The sequence below is a fragment of the Anarrhichthys ocellatus genome, unplaced genomic scaffold (genome assembly GCF_004355925.1).
Source record: "Anarrhichthys ocellatus isolate YVR2014 unplaced genomic scaffold, GSC_Weel_1.0 scaffold25, whole genome shotgun sequence".
In the NCBI taxonomy this organism is placed as follows: Eukaryota; Metazoa; Chordata; class Actinopteri; order Perciformes; family Anarhichadidae; genus Anarrhichthys; species Anarrhichthys ocellatus.
The window spans coordinates 2,419,759-2,442,127 of NW_022280055.1; the positions used below are offsets into that span (position 1 = coordinate 2,419,759).

The 22,369-nt window shown below is 41.0% G+C and overlaps 1 protein-coding gene across 1 annotated transcript in view; it reads left to right on the forward strand.

Moving 5' to 3' along the window:
* Window positions 1-15,027, forward strand: part of nudt14 (nudix (nucleoside diphosphate linked moiety X)-type motif 14) — a 26,825-nt gene extending 11,798 nt beyond the window's left edge. The window contains exons 2-5 of the mRNA XM_031861726.1: window positions 2,970-3,013; window positions 6,204-6,268; window positions 6,874-7,174; window positions 8,746-15,027. Of these exons, the coding sequence (XP_031717586.1) occupies window positions 2,970-3,013; window positions 6,204-6,268; window positions 6,874-7,174; window positions 8,746-8,995 (660 nt within the window). The 3' untranslated portion in view covers window positions 8,996-15,027. The remainder of the gene's footprint in view (window positions 1-2,969; window positions 3,014-6,203; window positions 6,269-6,873; window positions 7,175-8,745) is intronic.
* The last annotated feature ends 7,342 nt before the right edge of the window (window positions 15,028-22,369 follow it).

Here is a 22,369-nt window from a genome sequence, read left to right on the forward strand (position 1 = left end):
AGAGTGAAACATTTAAAGGGGTCTGAATACTTTCCGTACCCACTGTACATCATACAATAATTACGCTTAACAAAGCAACAAGCCACAAAAAGAACATCCATCGCCTCAGTCACGACAAGTAATCCATCACACACGCACACACACAAACGCAAACGCCGTCACACTAGTTTTGCTTTTACTGAGGGAAAGCGAGAGGGGTGCGGCTGGCTTGGCCTCAAGCAGGAATGATGCCGTGTAAAGACACTCGGCACACTTTGTTGACTTGAGAGGGATTTTTGTGAGAGTAATTACACCACTAGACTGTCCACAGGGCACGCAGAACACTTTTGATGACACGGCACAAGCGAGGAGTTTTGATGACGTCGACTCCTTACTGTTGGCTGACAGCCAGAGAAGATCTATGCCTTCCATTACCCACACTACCATACCAGTTAGTACGCCACAAAACCATTTCAGTGCGTCCCAATACATAGCATGTCAAATGCAACCTAAATGTAAACCTGCAGCATGAGCCTGCAGTGTTGGTTTGTAGAAAATTCAAAGAAAATATAGACTAAATGCATCATTTATCTCTTATACATCATACTGTACAATTTATATATAAAATAACAGACGGAGACAAGTGATGACAATGATGACAAACTTTATTTTAGATTAAAGTCGGGAGTATCTGCTCAGTATTCAAACGTGCATACAGTAAGCATTTATCATAGGACTGACATAATTGCTATTGCAGTAAATGGAGGCGATATACCATAACTTAGCCTACACAAACTTTTGGCTTCATGCTCTTGTTTCACGCCACAACATGACAGTTAATGATGCATGAATGGCGTTATAATAGCTTGGCTTCACTTTGAGGCCCCGTGGACGTGAGCCGTCAGGTCCTGCACCGGTCGTTTGAAAGTATGATTTATAATAGTTTTTAATGTCCGATGTATCGGAGGTTAACACAAGGCCTGAAGTAAACACTACATTTAGAAAGTTACACTCTGTGTGCTTATGTTCTCTCACTTTTTGTTTAGTCATTTTAAGAGAGGAGTTCAGTCAAGTGTGTGTGTGTTTGAGAGAGTTTATTTCCTTTCAGATAGAAATCTTATAGTTGCTCTTTGGCACAGTGGCACTTTCAACTCAAACCCCGTGTTGCAACAACAGCAACTATTATTTCTGATTCTATCAGCGCAATTAGCGTGCCATTCCGCCTCCTCCCATTACTTGGGTGGTACTGAAACTGCACCGCCACACTGGCACACATGGCGGCACATCTATTGTAGCTGAATACAAGCCTGTCCTAGTAAAGCTGTCATCTCTTCATCTGAAGGAGCTGGTGGGTGGAGAGGAGGTGTAGCCTAAATTTTGAATTAAGGCCATATTTCCTCCAGGCATCGAAAATGTAGGCCGACTTTACCGTACTTATCCAGCATGCAATCTGTGGATGAAGGAATATACGCTATGTTTTCAGTTTAATTCACATGTCTTTGATTTTATGTGAATGATAGAATGATTTCAAGGTTTTCGGTCTTACTTACCTTGATGACTTTGCGTGTGACCTGCAGCCCTTCATCTGACCCGTTCACTGAGACTTCTGCTTGATTTACCGCTTAACAAAACTGAACCAACATCGGACGCAATAATATTTCTACGCTAATGATTTAAACAAAGTCTGTCCTTTGTGCCGACTGAAGCACAGCTGCAGGCACTTATACGTCAGTGGAGGAAAACAATTTGTTGACTTCACACTAAGTGCAATGAAGTCATGAATTCCGCATCATTTGGATCTTTTCCTTCATACAGTTTTGCACCCTGAACTGTAAACACCTTTCCTCTCTTCAGCTAGCATGAATGAAAATAACCTCAAAGTAAATTGGACGATCAGGATTGTTATCGCGTTCTCTCTCTCTCTCTCTCTCTCTCTCTCTCTCTCTCTCTCTCTCTCTCTCTCACTGGCCACATATTTAAGATCTTTGTGCTGATTGCGATTGCATCCCTTTCGTGCTGGTCACACACGCACTCACACACACCTGCCTCGGCGGATTGGTTGTAATTGCGCTGCTGGAAATTTACTGAAGGAGTGTTCAGCTGCACGTCCTGTTGTTGTGGTGATGTGACTGCTGGGCTTTTAAACACTCGGACACAACAACTTCTCTCACGTGCAGTTTGTAACTACAGGACATGTTTTAGTGTGTAGCGATCAGGAAGTCCAGCAGTGTGGACCGTGGATTCTTTTTTGACTGTGGATGCAAAAATCGTGATATACTCCCAAAAATCGCCCATTAACGAGGCATTTACGAGACAAGAAAATGCACAATAAGACACTTTTCAGAGTTGTAATGCACAGGATGTTCCTGACATTTAAGCTAGGGCTGCACAGTTAATCAAAATCTTCTCAAAATCCAGACATGGCCTTCTGCAATTTACAAATGTCTGGAGGCGCAATATTTGTTAAAGACACAATATGTGTCAAAATACTATTTATTTTATTATTATTACTATTTACTGTCCCAGACATCATATTCTACAGTTAAGAAAACAACTTTGGTACAGATCAACAAAAACCCATAAAAATCACACCATAATCATTGTGTTTTTCAATACGAATAATTATGAAAAAAAGGAGCAACCATTAACGTTTGCATTTGTCTTAGTTGTTTGGTGCCGGCACTGTGCAATCTGCAGATGTTTTTGTTGGGTGTGGTTCGTGATATTACTCCAACGTGCCCAGGCAGGCATCAGTTGTTGGGCAGCTGATTGCTTCTGCAGTAATCATATTAAATAAATCAGCGCTGTTTTAACTGCCACACGAGTCAAATAAAACGGTGGTAGTGAGGAGGTGTGCTACACTGAGTACACACTGTGTTCGCACTTTTTGTGTTGTACTCTGTTGTCAAACCACAGTGCTGGACGATTAACATAATGCTCCGTTTATTGTATTAACTTATGTTGTTTCTTTTTCTCTTATTTCTTCACAGAATGGCACAAAGAAATCCTGGGACTTCATGCGAACCCATGATAGGTAAAAACACCGTTTCTTCTCAACTGTTGGATGGAAGCAGTCCCCATCTTATAGTGTGTGTGTGTGTGTGTGTGTGTGTGGGCGCATGAATAAACACACACACACACGCTGTCAAAACCGTTGCCAATGAAATCGCTTTGAAATGTAAAGAAAAGGCTGCGTGTCCGTGTCAGGAGACATTTTGCGATCTGAAGAGCTAAAGTATCTGAATCTGATCGAGGATGAATTTGATGGTCTGAGTGACAAAGGGGCTCGATTTGCACCAATTACGCTATCTCTGTACCTCTAAATATTACATAAAATACGGCAAATACTGGAATGGCAGTCAAACCAAAACAGACCTTGTTTTTTCGGGGAACTGGTGCCCTGTTATTCTACTTGGCAATGGCTATAAATGTCTTGGGCTTCACAGGCGGCACTTTAAGAGAAATATCACACATTTGTGTCAAAACCCCGGTCCCTACTGCCTGTTCTGCCCCCGGGTACCTTAATGCCCTGCAGTAAGTCTCAGGTCATTTAAGCCCTCTTTCCTCCACTCCTGACCCCGGAGAGAGGTCCCTGTGAAAGACAGTTCCACCGAGGCCAAAAGCAGTAAACCTCAGACCTGTACTTCCTAAAGAAAATAGCCCATGGGAACATCCAGCTCCCCCCCAGGTGGAACTTCTGCAAAGTGTTATCCCCCCTTTCGCCTGTATTGAAAGGATCCACGGTTGTTTTGCATTGGTGTGTAAGTGCGCGTAACATTTTCTTCTCGGCTGGACCCTTTTTGTGACATTTCAGCAGACTGTGAAATATCTGATTTAGTGATTGAAGCTTCCTGGCTTCACCACAGACGGTACAGTAATCCGCCCATTGATCTAATACCACATCTCACCCTGAGATAGTGTTAACTCAAGAGGACTGGAAGTGGCTAAATCCATTGTTTTCAATCACAGGGTCTCCAACTTGGGAGTTCCTTTACATGTCCCACTGAAGTTCACAGCCTGATGAAGCCGACAGAATTGAATCACTGGCAAAAAAGCAGATATACAATGTTGAGGTCCAAAGTCTCACCAACACCAACACCTTCCTTCACTAACTGCCATGAATGCAGAGCCTCCAAGACGTCTAGTGGGACGCGGTCATAAGGATAAAAAAACACATGCGGGCTGGACGGGCGAACTCCCGTCGCTTTGGTATTTCGACACCTATGTGTTAATGGGAGTATTTGCGTACGGTTGCTTGTTTATTACTGGAAATAATATTTAATGACGGACAGTATTTTTAGCCAGTGCAAGACATTTTAAAGAGACCATGGTACCTTGCATATGTAGATCTCTGGCTGTAGTCCTGCTCATGTGTCTTTATTCGCTTCCATGCCTTTCACTCTACAGAGTTTGATTATGTCTGATGTATCCCCAGCCAGCTGATACATGTATCATTTATAAACAAAGTAACACATTCAGTTTAATCCCTACTGCTTTCATAAAGTGTTCAGTGAATCTCAATGAACTAAGATGGGTATCTACACTCAATTAAGTGTGTTTAGCAAGAGATGTTCTATAAAAAAATATATATATTCTACGACTATGTATCACTAAATAAAAAAAAAAATGCATTAAAACTAGTAATAAAAAAATAGGTCGAACCACTTTTGTATGTGGTGCATACAAATATATCTCAATTGGCAAAAGAAAATGTGTCTCCGGAGTTGTTGGTCTTGCGCAATGCCATCGCCTCAGTTCCGGGATGAGAAGATGGATTATTTAGCACGTAACCCATTTCTTTCCTGTGCAACAAAGACGTGATCATTGTGTCTTGACACCAGAAGCTTTGCAGTGCGACCCAGTCCTCACCTCAGTCCCGCTCCTCGCATGTCTGTCATAACCCAGTTTTCCCGCCATCCAGCCTGCAGAAGCCCCGCGGAGAAAGCTTAACGGTGCGTGAAAAGTCCTGAGCGTCCGTTTAGCCGGCTTCTTGGTTTAACCATTAGAGCATTTCTCTTCAGTGGGAGGATGTGGAACAGCTGTAATGGTGTGGAACAGCACTACAAGACCGGGCCCGCCTCAGTGGACAGCCTCCATGCCTCAGGCCTGTGTTTCCCCACTTTAAGTCCAAATGTACCACTACACCATTGTCCAATCCGTACTTGTTCTCTACATTGATGAGTGCAAAGGAGGAAGTGATGGAGGAATGGAACTGGCTGAGCCCAGATATGAAGCTTTTTTTATTATTTTTTCCTGCTGATATTCATATATATTGTTGAAAATGGACATTAGACTTTATCTTGAAATATCTGTATTGCAGACACATATTAAATCGGTATCGGGCCGGGTACTGTAGCTACAACAAGTTGTAAAGTCCAATAATGTCCTCTCACCCTGGGAAAGGCAGGGCAGGGCTTCCTGCTGCCTCAGACACATCCGCTTTCCCAACACCGACCCCAGGCCTCAAGTCTCCACTGGCAGCGACAGTCACACACACACACACACACACACACACACACACACACACACACACACAGAGAGCAGTGAACCACCTGCGTATGTACACTTCACTGGGTGCCAGCGCTGAACCTCCAACCTCTTGCTTGTTGGGAGTCGGCGTTTGAATCTGGAATGATTTGGTCCTCTTGTTCCATAAAATGGCTAATTTTTCCAATTGTGTTGGATTTGAGTTTCAGTATAATTCTGGTAGAAGCACTTTAGGCAATTTAGTTGAGAAAAGCCAAAGGTTTAGGGCAACGCTGCATCGTCTGATGCCCGTAGCGCACTGGACAGTGATAACATTGCTGCTATTGTGTGGAGCGTTGCTGGTGAATAGGATAGTTACGTATGTACATACGGGTTGGCGTGAAAAACGACAGTCATAGGTGTTTTTGACATGTTTTGATTTCAGTTAGTTTACTCAAACTTTAACCACATTTTTAAGCCTAATTTTCAGAACAAATCAATCGTCCATGAGGGTTTGTGTGGACGTCCACATTCAGCCCAAAATGTATGACCCTGCAGTCGGTTTACTTACTTTGTCAGGTTTTCAGACTCGCATACTTGTGGACCCACCTTACCGAAATGCTGTTTTTAATCCAGTAAACCCTGCAATTTGGGGTTCAGCATCTTGCCTAATATATCATGTATGCATCGAGATTTACTGTTAGAAAAAGTTGTTTGATTTTATTTAAACTTGACCCTTTTTGTCTCTCTTTCTTTAGTGTGTCAGTGCTGATCTTCAACACCAGCTCACACTGTTTTGTCCTCGTCAAGCAGTTCCGCCCAGGTAAGTTTTCATCTCACAAATCAGGAGACTAACTTTAATCTGCATCCTAGTTCATTCATTTTCTTCTTGTCACCCAGAAAGATCTAGATTGTCGTACATCCTGTGGGCACTTTGACTAAGAAAAAAAGGCAGCACATTACAATCCCTGTTTATTCTACTGGATCTTAGTAACAATGCAGACTCATAAATAGAGCGCACGAGGCCCCGTTACAAAGCAGCCTAACCTCCTTTGTTAGATGTCGCCAGGGACTGTTCCACAGCGCAGTGTGCTAAATTCAAGGAAGTCTGGGCATTGATATGTTTCTTTCCTCTCCTCTCTCTCTTTGTTGAAAAAATACCGTCCGTCCATCTGAAATGAATCAATTTGTCTACAACCTAGAATGGCATTTGTTTTGTTTTTTAAAGGGAGTGGTCAATATGTTTTAAGAAAGCTTTCAAAGGTTAGCATGCATCCTGTCAATATCGATTCATTTGTCACTTATTTTTCCATTTAATCGCTGAATCATAGTCTGTAAAAGAAGAGACAAGTACGCAAACATGTAACGGGAATGACGTCTTACTTCCACCCAGGTATAACAGTATTTTCTGTCTTCTCTGCCAACCAGCTGTATACATGTGCGAGTGGGAAAGGGCCAAGACGCAGCCGCCTCAGTCGGCGGAAAAAACTGAGGAGGGCGCCTCCGAAGCCGCCGCCCCTGTCCCCGAGTCTCCGGAGGGCCAGTCGGCCTCAGAGGGGGAGAGCTCTTCTCAGTGGCCCCCGGCCTCAGCGGGGGTCACCTACGAGCTCTGCGCCGGGCTGGTGGACAAACCCGACCTATCTCTGGAGGAGATCGCCCGGCAGGAGGTGCTGGAGGAGTGTGGCTACGATGTGCCTGCCTCTAAACTGAAGAGGATTACTTCTTACAGGTAAGCTGATGGCACATGTGTGTGTGTGTGTGTGTGTGTGTGTGTTCTGAAGCGGTTTTAAATATCTACTTTCGTGTCTCCCACTGGATTTCTTGTCCCTTAACAATTAATATCCTGTTGTCCTATTTAGTATAACTTTCTTTTATAATTTCTGAACCTCCTTGAGCTATGTTCACTCAGAAATAACCCACATTTGCAGCTTTTTGTTTCTTTAGTTGGACTGATTCCAGGTACCATTTAAGGGTAACTTCAGTATTTTTTTTTAACCAGAGCCCTATTTTCCGGGTCTAATTGACTAATAGCGACAATGCGGGCGCTGCAGATGGGAACCGCTCGGGGACTGCATCGACAACCTGGCATCGTCCATTTACCTCCACTAAAAGTGATAGTTTTTGCCGTCACCCTGCCATGCGTTTGTGTGTACTGATGCCAGGTCAACACAATCATTGTAGCTAATCACGTTATTTCCACCTCGTCTGCAGCAGGTCATTTAAAAGAGTGATAGCTCGTTCAAAATCTCAACACTCACCCCTGTAGACTTTAAACAAAGTAGAAAAGCCCTTCATGGATGAGTACTGAACATTACCAGTTATTATGACTTTTTTTTTTATGTCTACATAAACATATTCAGCCATTTCTGCAGCATAATCCACTTCTCCACTGTCAATAATTTGAGTTATTCAAATTCTGGGTTGAGTATCCTTTTAAATCTCGAAGCTTTCTTAAAGCCCACTTAATACGATGCACCCAAGAGGAACGCATGCATTTTCATGAATACAGTTTGACTTTGGTGGAACTATATCAAGATTAAAAAAAAATGCAACCTTAAGAGATGGGACTAAAAGTGCTGAGGTTATGTAAGTGAGCTGTAGAGATGCATCAGGGAAAGCAGCCGTCTCTGTCAACACATTATGGGCTCACACTGCGTCTTGACGCAGCAGTTTAAAGAGCCGCACCTGGACAGCTTTGACTGACAGCTCTCATAGCTGTGCTTTTGATTTGACTAGAACTCCTCCTCCAGCTTTGTTGGTGTCGTCTATGAGCGTTGTTATGTGTGGGCTTCTTCCATTAAACAGATGGGTATCGTTTTAACCCTCAGGACCCCTATGGGAGGGGGGGGGTTTTGACAGCAGCGCATGGTGTGGTGACATTCTGTGCTAATAGTAGGCAACCCGAGGTCAGTTTGGCTGAAAATGGCATTGAAAATACTGGTGTGTCGCTTATTACCGGCATTCAAAGACGGAGTTTTACAGATTTCACGTGTAGTTGGAGACTGCAGATTTATAAGAGAATAAACTGGGGGCAAGGCATTAGAAAAACATGGGTGTTAAGCAGACAGCAACTAAAGAAAGACTCGATCAAGTCGGATTAATAATAGGGAATGAAAGTCCCCTTCTTTATGGAATGACAGCTTGAAACACTGATGCTTTTGCGTTTTGTTAAATAATGAAAAAACAAGATTTTGGACCCTCAAACGATATCCAGCCCTGTGTCAAAACGTGAGTAATTGCAAACATACGTACGCATCAATCATTTTTTTTTCTCTCTCTCTCCCTCCTCCTCCCCTACAGGTCAGGCGTAGGTGTAACAGGAGCCAAGCAGACTATGTTTTACGCCGAGGTGTCTGACGACAACTGCGTGAGTGCAGGTGGAGGTGAGCCCCGGGAGGGAGAGCTCATCGAGGTGGTCAAAGTCCCGCTGCACGAGGCCATGACGTTTGCCTATGACGAGCGTATACCCAAAAACATGGGCGTAGTTTTTAGTTTCATCTGGTTCCACAATAACATGTCTCCCAAGTACAAGATCTCCACCAACGTGTAACTAGTATTAACCAACCATTCTTTATACCGTTTATTCCAAATTAAATCAAACACTGGCCCAGCACATCCACTCTTCCCCTTCATGGCTCTTCATCCTGTATTGCCTTTTTGCTTATTGGTACATGATGACAGGTGGGCCCCTTGTCTTGTTGCCAACAGGTATCTTTAAGTTTTGTCCCGTTAACCTTTTTAAGTTTCATGTGGTCTTCATATTTTCCCTTAAAAACAAAATTTGCCATAGCTGGTTGTCACTGGCACATTTTTCTCTTCTTGATGATTTTTTGTTAATTGTTTCGTTTACTGTGCCATCTGTTCTAAATGGCTGCATATCACTGAATTCATTTGCCTGCCCTTGATTAAAGGAACACTCCACTGCTTTTAGTGTAGGTTTCTTGAATGTTACCTGCATTTATACCAGCAACAAAACAAAAAAAAAGCATTTAAATACACCTGATATTGGCTAAGAAAAAAAAGCCATTTGCCATTCTGCTCACAGTCAAATAAACAAACTTGTCAAAACACGTTTCAAGCATTCCTACAACTCCCAGCATTCATTGCACACTCTGTGATGCTAACCAGCCACGGTTTGCTAACATTTTAGCTTGCTACTATTTTTATTGGGATTTCATGCAAACGGTTCCACTGGCCTGACAAAGTGTGCAGAGGAACTTTGCATATTAATATGAAAATACACATATGAACAATAGCTACTTCATGTGCTGGTCATCACATGAACCATTAAAGATGCAGATAAGGTAACGCAGCTAAACCAAGCAGTGGCGTACTCCTTTAATCCATGATCCAGTAATGCAAAAACTATGCTAGTCGATGGTGGGGCCTTGTAACGGACTGAGGTGTGAGGTGCGTTTTAACCACCACTTGTTCGAGCATGCCTCAATAGTGTTCTCTGATCCACAGCCTTTAAGCAATACTTCTGATAGTACCCTGGGCTCAACAATCACTGTGTCACTGCAATCAACTCTGTTAGGAAATCTTCATTAAGTCAAACCAGTGGACATATTGGCAGACTTTTCTTTCCTCTGCAAGCCAAGTGGAAAATGTGATTTAGGTCTTTTCTTTTTTTTTTTCACATACACCCACCTGCCCCTGCACCGAAGGCCTCGCCTCAGTTTTAAGTGTCATTGTTCTCGAGCACAATCCTACAAAGGGTTACCGATATTTGGACTGTAACATGTCACTGAATCGTTTTTGAAGGAGTTCTTTTTTTGCTCTCCGGTGCATCATTTTTTTATCATTTTCATTAAAATCAAAATCATTTCTAGAGAGTTCCTGTCATACCCGGCATGTCGAAGTGACATCTTGAACACATTAATAATGCAGGTGTAGGAGCATATTTAAAAAAAAAAAAAAAAAGGACTTAAACCCATCAATAAGATTGGTCATAATTCATTTCAGAGATTCTGCTTTGTAAATCTCCAAGGGTCATGAACACACAAACCTTATCTCACAAAGTGAATCTCAACAGCAGTTTGCCAAAATCTCAGGTCCAAATAGTCAAACATATTCAGGGTGGATCTCTGGATGTGACGATGACCAGCATGTTCTATTCATATATTTCAAATTAATTTGCAGCTCAAAAGGCAACAGAGTTCGTACTATATGTCATTGTTGTTTTCTCTTCATTCTAAAAGGGCTGGCACTTCATTTATTAATCAATATGTGAAAAGGAAGCAATTCCCCCATCTTGTAGTTTTCTTAAAAATATGCAAGTTCTGAATCAAAGACACCATTTTTAGAAAATTCCTGCTCACAACAGAAAACACACGTCATTATTTATACATCATTACTGTCCAACATAAGAGAGCGACTCTTCTTGGTGCACCTGCAGAGTTTGGAAGTTGGAAAATATGTGTGACGAAAATATAGTGAGTGAAGTTTTAAGTTTATTTAAAAAAACAAACAAAAAAAAAGAAAACAGCCTGAATAACTTGGTTTGTTGACTACAAAATGAAAAGTGCTGTATTTTAGTTATCTGTTCAACTGTAGTTCAATGTTAACAACACCTTGAATAAATTGAAGGTGAAATCACAAGTTCAATCATAAACCTGCTGTTTCAAACAAAGGCAACCAGAATACAACTTACTGTAGACGTGTTCTTCTGAACTCGGGTGAATGAAGAAGTTCTTCAGGTAAAGATGAGCGTCAATCCAGGATTCATTTTGTTCCTCGGGGCTTTTTTTTTTTTATCCTGAGGAACAACTGACAATCAAATGTGAACATTTGTCTTCTCTTATCCATAACACCTTGTGTTTTTTTGGTAATTCTTCTTCATTGGTGTGTTAGGTGTGTGTTTTGTCCTGACTGAATCTCTCAGTGGTTCTCTTAGAAGAGGACTGGGGCATCTCGGCACGGCAATCTGGTGCGGCTTGAGCTCTTAATTCATTGGTTTTTATCTGCACAAACAAAGTCAAGAGAATTTGTATCAACCAAACTAAATATGTTTCACATACTTGAGTCATGTATATTATCCACCCAGACTGTATAGGAACATATGCAGAACCCTTAAGCCATATTTATCTCCCTGTACGCCCCACTCATTGAGCTTCGGTATCCCTCCGTCCGTCAGAGACCATTCCTTGATGTAAGATTGTATAGTTTGCTGGAACTGCTTGAACAAATTTTATTTTGTTGATTTTCTTTGGAAAAAGAAAGATGACTCATTTGCTAAATTGATTCATATTCTCTTAAATTAGCACCCAAACCTGACGTCCGTCACTAAATCAGACACTCTTTGTGTTTTTTGGTATCGATCGTAAAATTTCGATGCAAAATTTCGAGCGCATACAAACTACAGGAAGTATCCACTGTAACAAGTTTGTAAAAATGTGGATTCCACCTTTGGAAACCCATGAAATGACCAATGGACAACTTGTTAGTGTTATGTGTCGAGTTAATCAAAACAAGGACGTTCACACTAGCCGTGTTTCCATTCACATAGTTTTTGCGTGTTTTGAAGTATTGCGTACGGAAAAAACACGTCCTCAATTGCGGAAATAACGTTTAAACTGACTGCGTTTTCTGGAATATTCCCATAATGTGCGACTGCTTGTCTTGGTCTCCAAACAACATGAAACTTGGCCAATAGTAGCTGACATGAAAGAATAATTCAAACTTGCCCAATTATAACAAATTCCTGAAGGCCTCTACTTCTTTTATTCAGTTTACTGGCGGAATGAAGGCATGCGTAGCCTGTAGCGCCACCTTCTGACCAAACTACGCTGTAGCCAAGTTCATTTGCTACAAACCAGTTGATGGAAACACGTCTAATTCCCATTTTTGTTTTGTGACATTTCAAAAGTTTGTTTAAAATCGACTTGTGAGCTGAATGGAGACATGGCTGCTGTAAACACCAACAGGGTTTTTTGAACAATATTTTCGTAACCACACTTTATATCTTGATAACCATCATAATATCTTTAAATTGTCATTTTTTAGCTTTCAGAAAGTTATTTATTTGGCACCTTACCCACGTTATATCCCTAACCTTCTAATTTCCTCCATCTTCTTCCATGTGACAAACCATTCTTTGGTCTTCAGTTGAATGAGGTCCCGAGTGGATCTCAACACCTGTTGAGTTTAATGGAGAACCTTATTGAAAGATTCCCAATGGTGCTCACAGTTTTCCATCGTTTTGTTCTTGTCTGGTACGAGATGGACCTATTGTGGCAAATGATGAAGATGGTGGTCACTTTTTTTGTCGCCCACATTTTAAATGGGTTAGCCATAATCCTTGCAAAAAGAATATTCCTCTGTGTGTTTAGAAAATCTCTGTTTGCTGTAATTAGGCCAACTGCTTTTGATCTGGCTTGATGTAAAACAAAGCCATTTTAAACGTTTAAGGCCAGTCTGTAACTTTGTGTCTGTCAAATGTGGAGAGCTGCCATGTGACTTCTCTTTTGGCCAAAATTATATTTATTTCTGAGGGAAGTTAAAGTAAAAACATGAAGGCTTTTCTTGGCCTTCTCCACGGGCTCGTCACTGCGGGCAGCATCAGCCAGCAGGCCAACGGCAGTCCACATTTCTCCACACCTTCCCTCCAGCTACTATCTGACAGTCGAGTGCATTTAGTGAACATCAGCGAGGACAGACAGCAGCCGTAATGATTGACGAAACTAACGTGGCATCCGCAAAAATAGTCAGCTGTTGCAAGTGGCAACCGGCGGGGCAGCACTTCAGTTTCAGCTGGTTCAGCCAGCTTCTCTATATATATATATATACGGTGGGAATTTAAATTTATGTATTTTATTTTTGTTCAGCCTTTGCTGTCAAAACTCACAAGGTGGTCTGTTATCAGACCTGCAGTCTATTTTATACTCAACCATTTTTTGATATTAGTTTTTTAAGCTATTCGGATGTGACGGGCTATGTTTTTATAATCTTATTTAGTTTCACACTGATGTGTTTTTCTTTTTTACTAAAATGCAAACATTTTACTTTAACACCAAACTCTTTGTTCTGATGGAAGTCTTGTAAAGGTCGTTAAAACTCGTGATTGGCAGAGTTCTTGGAGGACTTGAAGGAAAAGTTTGACCATTTAGAAAATATGCTTATTTGCCATTTTTGCTGATGGTTTTCGACGAGAGGATTGACTTCACTCTCATGTCTGTGTGATAAATATGAAGCTACGGCCAGCTGCTGGCTAACTTAGCTTAGCATAATCTTAGCTAATGCTAAGCTATCCAACTGCTGGCTGTAACTTCCTATTTACTTTTACGCCCTGATATCGATATTCTCGTCTAACTCTCGGCAAGAAAAGAGTATCCCCCAAAATGTTGAACTATTCCTTTAAGTCTCCCACCGCGACCATCCTAACCTCCCCCTCCACGACTAAAGCAAATGCACTTTTGACAGTCCAGAGTGAGGTTGCAGACTGTGCCACTGGTAAGCCATATGCTACTTCTATTGAATAAAATGCTTAATATATGAGGTAAGTCAAGGGTTGTTTAATTCATTCTTGCCTATGCTGGATATTAACCATTAGCCCGGCATTGGACAGTTCTACCTCCATCTCTCAGGCACACAACGAAAATATTTTGTGTCCATTTGCTTGCTTCTAAGGCGCTGACGTATCAAATTCTCAGCAACATGTCAGAAATGTCAAAGCTCAGTGGTTCTCTGTGACAGAACTCTTTAATTCATCGGTACCAGACTTTTATAGATGTACCCCCATGGCTATGCTGTAGTTGCTTCTTCAACTGTGATCGTGTTTTCCTTTTCTTCTGTTAATTGTTTGTTCACCGTTTGACGATTTCTTACTGTATTTTTAGTGATCATGAGCTGAGCAACAGTCAACCGTGAACATGTTTTTAAAGGTGCTATGTGTAGTATTCTCTAATTACTGTTAAATTGGACCAATGGCTGAGATAGTTTAAACATTTACCTCCGGTGATCTACTCGACAATACTTTATTTGTTGGATAAGTCACTTGATTTTGGATGACGTCGGCCATGTTTGCTTCTTTATTGGCAGACTGGTAGCTGAATATTCTGAAGCAACACGGGGCAGATAATCGGATGTGCTGCTATTAAGCCGTTCATAGTGATTATAAAGTGTAGCACATGTTATTCTGTTAGGTAGTGTAATATTCAGTGACAATCCTACACATAATACCTTTAAGTGAAAGAAGTATTATGGTTTTTCTCATGGTAAAGACAAAGAAATTTGTCCAATTGTGATTTTTATTTTCACTGAATTTACGTTTAAAAAAAGTATTTTCTGAAAAAAAAGTACAAACTAACGAATATTGCAGTTTTAAGAATTTATCATGCTTTTTTTTTTTTTTTTTTTTTGCTTTATTAAAAAGTGTATACTCATTGTGGGCAGTGTTTTAAGTAATGTTTCAATTTTGTTAATTTATTACCTAAATGTTAAAATATTAAAACTTTTAAAACATGACACTTGGTACAAACATACAGTATATATATTTAAATATGATACTTTGCATGTGCACTAACTGTGTTGGATTAAACTGCATTAAGTTGAAATAAAATGGGTTTGATGCCCAAAATGAAATTTATTTTCTTTTCCTATAATTATTATATTATATACTTCAAGCTTATTTTGGGAGACTGTCACGAGCACGACACTACAGACCATACACTGGGTTGGAGCTAAGTACAACTGAACGCTGACATTTGTAGGCGACCAATATCTTATTTGTGACCTCTGAGTCATTTGTAAAATGTATGAACTTTAATAATTAAAATATGAAACACTATATTGTGGTTTTAAGCAGATATAAGTGTTTATAATGTATGTGTCAATAACTGTAACTCCTGTAGATGCCGTAAGTGGAGGCTGCAGTATAAACAGATGAGGTGTCACAATACCAAAATACAGTGGGTACGGAAAGTATTCAGACCCCTTTAAATGTTTCACTATTTGTTTCATTGCAGCCATTTGCTAAATTCAAAAAAGTTCATTGTATTTCTCATTAATGTACACTCAGCACCCCATCTTGACAGAAAAAAACAAATGTAGAAAAAAATTTTGCAAATTTATTAAAAAAGAAAAACTGAAATATCACATGGTCATAAGTATTCAGACCCTTTGCTGTGACACTCATATTTAACTCACATGCTGTCCATTTCTTCTGATCCTCCTTGAGATGGTTCTACTCCTTCATGGAGTAGAACTTGATTCTACTCCATTGGACTTGGACTTGATTAGGAAAGGCACACACCTGTCTACATAAGACCTTACAGCTCACAGTGCATGTCAGAGCAAATGAGAATCATGAGGTCGAAGGAGCTGCCCAAGGAGCTCAGAGACAGAATTGTGGCAAGCCACAGATCTGGCCAAGGTTACAAAAGAATTTCTGCAGCACTCAAGGTTCCTAAGAGCACAGTGGCCTCCATAATCCTTAAATGGAAGAAGTTTGGGACGACCATAACTCTTCCTAGACCTGGCCGTCCAGCCAAACTGAGCAATCGTGGAAGAAGAGCCTTGGTGAGAGAGGTAAAGAAGAACCCAAAGATCACTGTGGCTGAGCTCCAGAGATGCAGTAGGGAGATGGGAGAAAGTTCCACAAAGTCAACTATCACTGCAGCCCTCCACCAGTCGGGGCTTTATGGCAGAGTGGCCCGACGGAAGCCTCTCCTCAGTGCAAGACATATGAAAGCCCGCATAGAGTTTGCCAAAAAACACATGAAGGACTCCCAGACTATGAGAAATAAGATTCTCTGGTCTGATGAGACCAAGATTAAACTTTTTGGCGTTAATTCTAAGCGGTATGTGTGGAGAAAACCAGGCACTGCTCATCACCTGCCCAATACAATCCCAACAGTGAAACATGGTGGTGGCAGCATCATGCTATGGGGGTGTTTTTCAGCTGCAGGGACAGGACGACTGGTTGCAATTGAAGGAAAGATGGATGTGGCCAAGTACAGAGAGATCCTTGAAGAAAACCTCTTCCAGAGTGCTCTGGACCTCAGACTGGGCCCAAGGTTCACCTTCCAACAAAACAATGACCCTAAGCACACAGCTAAAATAACAAAGGAGTGGCTTCGGAACAACTCTGTGACCATTCTTGACTGGCCCAGCCAGAGCCCTGACCTAAACCCAATTGAGCATCTCTGGAGAGACCTGAAAATGGCTGTCCACCAACGTTCACCATCCAACCTGACGGAACTGGAGAGGATCTGCAAGGAAGACTGGCAGAGGATCCCCAAATCCAGGTGTGAAAAACTTGTTGCATCATTCCCAAGAAGACTCATGGCTGTACTAGCTCAAAAGGGTGCTTCTACTCAATACTGAGCAAAGGGTCTGAATACTTATGACCATGTGATATTTCAGTTTTTCTTTAATAAATTTGCAAAAAATTCTACATTTCTGTTTTTTTCTGTCAAGATGGGGTGCTGAGTGTACATTAATGAGAAATAAAATGAACTTTTTTGATTTTAGCAAATGGCTGCAATGAAACAAAGAGTGAAATATTTAAAGGGGTCTGAATACTTTCCGTACCCACTGTATGTCTTCATAAGTCATAATCACTGACAAATAACCTACTTTACCAAGTAAACCAAGTCCTTGTATCTGCTCACAACAACATTAGAGGGTCTTCGTACATGTTTGCACATTCATGGGGGACTTCAGGTAATGTTTGCATGAAGTGTAACAAGTGCTTTACTTCCACAGGAAACTGAAAGAACAGAGATGAGCAAGTATAATGGGATTTACTTGAAATCCACAGCGCTTTACCTGCTGCTGCTTACATGAATCTGTCAGCAGCTGCCCGTTGATACACATCATCTCTCTTGAACAAACACATCCTGATTAAGAGACAAGCAGAAGCAAATGTAAATTCTGCAGACCTGATGCTGATCGGTTTCCCAGAAATGAAAAGCAGAGTTCTCCCATTCAGCCGGAGAGAGGAAATAAAAGACTGTTGCACTGTGGAGATGATTTTATCGAGTGTAAGAAAAACAGGAAGAACATTTTCTTTCTCGTGGATTTATTGTTACAAAGATAAAAATGAAGAAACTCATCAAACTCTGCACATTGTGACAAGTATTTGCTGAAACGTGTCTGTCATGTGTGACTTTCTATATCGGTCTCACTTTATATCCTTCATGAGGCCACACTTGTGTTGCCCTGCTTAAAAGCATGTTGCTAGGAGACAAATGGCAACAGGTCACGCTTATATGCTCCCTCCTACTTTAGTGTCAAAGCACTCTTCTCTGGTAAAGAAGCACTCTATAGACACATCTGACTAGATACCGAACACCTTTTTAAATTCCATTTTCATGTATATCTCTTGACATTAAGACTGAAAGAGAATCGTTTGACCCTCTGCTTCTTACGTGGGAGGTTCAAAAACACAAGTCAGCTTGCGGCTTATCGCTGAAATCAAGATGTTCAGTCAAGTTGCTCAAAACATGTTCAGTTGTACATCTACATGAATATTGGGGTCTGTTTCCATTGTTGTTACAAGATAAGGTGTTTTACAATCACTTCGCAACACCATGAAATACAGAGAGCTCTAGATGATTCAAGGTGATTGTTTTTAGTTTTTTACTTTCAGGCCTTGAAGTAAGACTTCAACAATTTGGGAAATACTCTTATTCGCTCACCTGACTCGAGCTCCATACTTAATACACAAAGAGTAGCCTGGTATCCACTTTCTCATCCGAAACAAAACAGATGGGGTTACTTCCCAAAATCAAGCTTATTCTTACTGAGACTTTGGCTGTGTTGGAAATCGCATACTAGAGTACTGCATACTACACGCTCATTAGTTTGTACTGCATACTGCCTTCTAAATTATCAATGAAGTGGGCCATTACCAGCAGACTGTTCACACTAAAGTAAACTCAAGCAAGACGTCTTCCCTGCATCACGTGACCATATCGATCACGACTTTACCGGTCCTAGCTACCGGTGAATGAAAACTGTCTATATGCATCTGGAACGCACTACATACTCAATTTTACGTGATACTAATACGAATAAGACATTACGATTTTGAACACAGCCTGTGTGTATGCGGAACATTTCTGTAAATACCTCTTCCCTTCGCCGTTTACTATAGAAGCGTGGTGCGGATGGGAGGATAGATGGATGCTTGAGTTGCGTCCCTGTTGCTTTCATGTTGTAACTGGACACACGGGACGGCCCCGTTCTCCAGAGACCATCTGGATGCGTGTTACCGCAGCAGATGGATTACCTCCCCTCTTTCTGAATGCAGTCCATTCACAGGTGGGAGCTAAAAAACCTGCTCTTTGAAGGAAAGACAAGATCCAGCACTGCAGTGAGGAGACACTGATGTGCACAATACCAGAGTGATTCCAGCACACTCTGACACACTCTCCATCTGTATGCAAATGAGATCCTACACATATGGGAAGGAGGTGTGCTTTTAAACCTTTGTCGACCTCTGCATCGTCACAAATCTGCTGTATGTCTTCTGTAGACATCAGTAGTGTTCATGTACTGTAACGTTATACTTTTCATACTCTTAATACACTTAACAGATACACTGAAGCAACTGAATGCCTTGCTTGAGGGCACAGTTGTAGTAGTATTCCCAGCTGAGGAGGCCACTAATGGTGGAAAATAACTAAGTACACCTACTCAAGTGCTGTGTTTAAGTACAATTCTGAAGTACTTGTACTTAACTTGAGTACTTCCATTTCTAACCCAGTATATTAAGTAATTGGAATTAGCTCTACCTTTACCAGCTGCAACATTGAAGTGGTGTACACATGAATACATCACTAACTGTGTGATACAGTGAATTAATATATAATATTCCGAAATTGGACCATTCTGCATGATGAGTACTTTTACTTTTGGTACTTTAGGTATATTTTGATGCCAATTCCGGTTCTTTCACTTATTTAAGATTTTGAATACAGTATATTTACATGGATCAGAGTATTTTTACAATTTAGTATTGCTACCTTTCCCTAAGTTAAAGTTCTGACTACCTCTTTCACCTTTGCTGGTAACACTCTTGGAACTGCCTCCATAATGTTTAGAGTAGACTGTTCTAAATAGTACATACATTAATATAGTTGCAGTTTGGAACAAATGTCCTTTTAACCAGTGGGTCACCAACCATTTTGGCTTGTTATGGCCCTTTAAAGCCTCAAATCCTCCAAGTGAAAATGACCAAATACATCCTCAGTCCATTCCCTCCAAAACAGCACACATAAGAGTTTGTGAAACATCATGGTTTGTGTAAAAACGATTTTTTTGACCCCTTAATCGATCCTGTCCTTTGTGTTCGGACTTGTGTTCGCACTATGATGACGTCATATGGCTTCCTCCTTTGCTCCTGATTGAGAAACAACTCTAATTTTTCTTAGTCTGTCTCCTTTAAAGTGAAGATATGTCTACTTGCAACACCTTAGTCACAGGTTGCAAAAAGTATGTCAATGAGTTATGACAAGTTCAACCAAAGAGTGATGTCTTGCATAATAAATAATCAAAGATTGGAAAAAAATGCAGCAGTTTGTTTTCTTTTTTCTAATCTTAGTGATCTCACAACTCTTCAGATTGGTCCTGCAACCCCTTGAATAGTCACCAAACCTACACTTGAAATAACTACAAGATGTGCTGCTCCTCCGACCTCAACAGCAGTTAGGTCATAACCTTGGATTAACATGGCATTGTGCCTTGAGGAAGAGCAGAGGTGGCGACTGCTTCAAACTGATAAACGTGACAGGAGCCAGGTGAATACCGACAACCTGTTTCTGTTTTAAAGGGCTGACATCAGGCTGGCCATAAAGGTTTTGCTGCTCTTTCTTTTTTGCAGCGATGTGAGGCCTTATCAGTGACGTATATTTACGAGGTCCTGGCCTGTGCATGCTGGGGGGTTTAGAGGGTTTAGAGCAAGTCTCCCCATAGGTACCTCCTTATGTGAAAGTATTCTTATCTGCAATGTTTACACTGACAAGACCACATATCCTCTTTATTCAGTGATTCATAGTAGTAAGCATGGCAGGCAGCGTTTAGGAGATCTGAGCATCATATATCTCTTAGGGTTTAGTGATACTGGAGGAGAGGAAGCAAAAATAAGCAATAATTTGGGTTTAAAGGTCTTCAGGACGCTTCCCTTGGAGATGATGGCGGAGTGTTTAACAGCAGAATATAAACAGTAAAGTATTTAGTTGCTATGCCACCACAGAATATACACAAAATGAAAGGCTGTCCTGGATGAGCAACCGTTCATTTTGTCGTCTTGTGTCGAATATGGAAAAGGTTAAATGGGGACTGCCACTACAAAAATCTGTTCCAAAGCACGAGCAGGAAAAGTGAGACATCCAGTACAGCGTGTCATTAACTGGCCCAACTGGTTAGCATTGTAACTTTGGTTTTTCCATTCACAAAAATGTGTGTGTGTTTGTGTGTGTTGACTGTTTCCGTGTTTGCCCAGTGTTATTGAAACCCAACTATGCATTTCCAGTTGGTTTGAAAAAGTCACTTTTCCTCTTCACTGAACAGTAACGTGTCACACAGAGTGGCATGAAATCTGAGCTCTCCGCATGTGAAAACATGAACGCATACAGCACTATCAGCAGAGCAGAACATAAGGGTATGATAAAGGTACACTACGGTATCAGTGGTGACGAACACGTCTCATCTTGTCGAAGCGGAAATGCCCTTTCCACACACTGGATAGCTCAGTCAGCCATGGGAACTGAAGTTATTATGGTAAAGCTTTACACCAGTTCCTGTAATCAATAAATCACTATTATCAATCTGTGTTGCAGAGTATTGGTAAAATCATAACAACTGGTTAACTATGTGAAAAATGTCTTCATAAGGAACTTGTGAGGTTGTACTTTTTATATGGGATATCAAGTATGCGATATGCAGGTCGTGATAACACTGTTGCATTGTGGGCTAAATGCCTTACTCATGGGCACATTTACAATAGTGTCCCTAGCTGATGAGCTGCACTATCCAATCATGAGCCTGCTTTGCTAATGTTCAGAGTCTATTTTTTGTGTGATGACAGATGAGGTTAGGTTTGGTTTGGTTGGCTGATAATTCCATCTAACAGGATGTTCATGTAATGGTCAAAATGAAAACAGGACTCACACCCCTGCAGGGCATATCTGGTGGATATGAAAGCTTTTCCCAAAATCACAAAATAATTCAGATAAAACACAAAATAAGTGATTATCAGTTGAGGTGAGACCAGCTGTCCCACCTGTTCAACTCCAAACAAGAATTAGAAGAATTTAACATTTTATTTATATGTTGTTGAAGCGTTTACTGCTTTTCAGAAATTGCCTGAAAACAGTGCGTGGATTCTTGTCATTTTCACATCTATATGGTATTTTTAGATGTATCTGCTTGAATCAGGATATACTACTAAGACTACTACTACTACTACGACTACTATAGCAACTATTGCTGCTACCACGAACAATGGTAATGTATACCGGTTAAAGGCTGCTGTGTTTCAAGGGGAAGGGTGGAGGCCAGCAAACAAGTTTGGTCAATCATGATGAACCATAGAGGTCACATGGGAGGTAATTAATTATTCAAAGCCCCTTTTAAAAGACACATGCATTTGAATTAATCCACAAGGGAAATAAACTGCTATTTAACAGTACTGTTTATGTACGGTCCACGTGGTATGACCTCCATGAGATAACCACATCCATTCATCCATCAGCAGTGTAAAAAAAAAACATACAGACACTCGTCGTCATTATACATACATATTTAGCATTCAGTGTCTTTTGACTTAACCATCAGAGAAAGATACTGCTGTGATATCACAATAAAAAACGTGAACACGTCAGCAAACGAGCATCGTCTCAGCAGCCAGTTTGGTGAGACAGTTATTAGAGCTTGATGAAAAACAGCAACCTTGTCTCAACCTTGACCCATCCTGCCC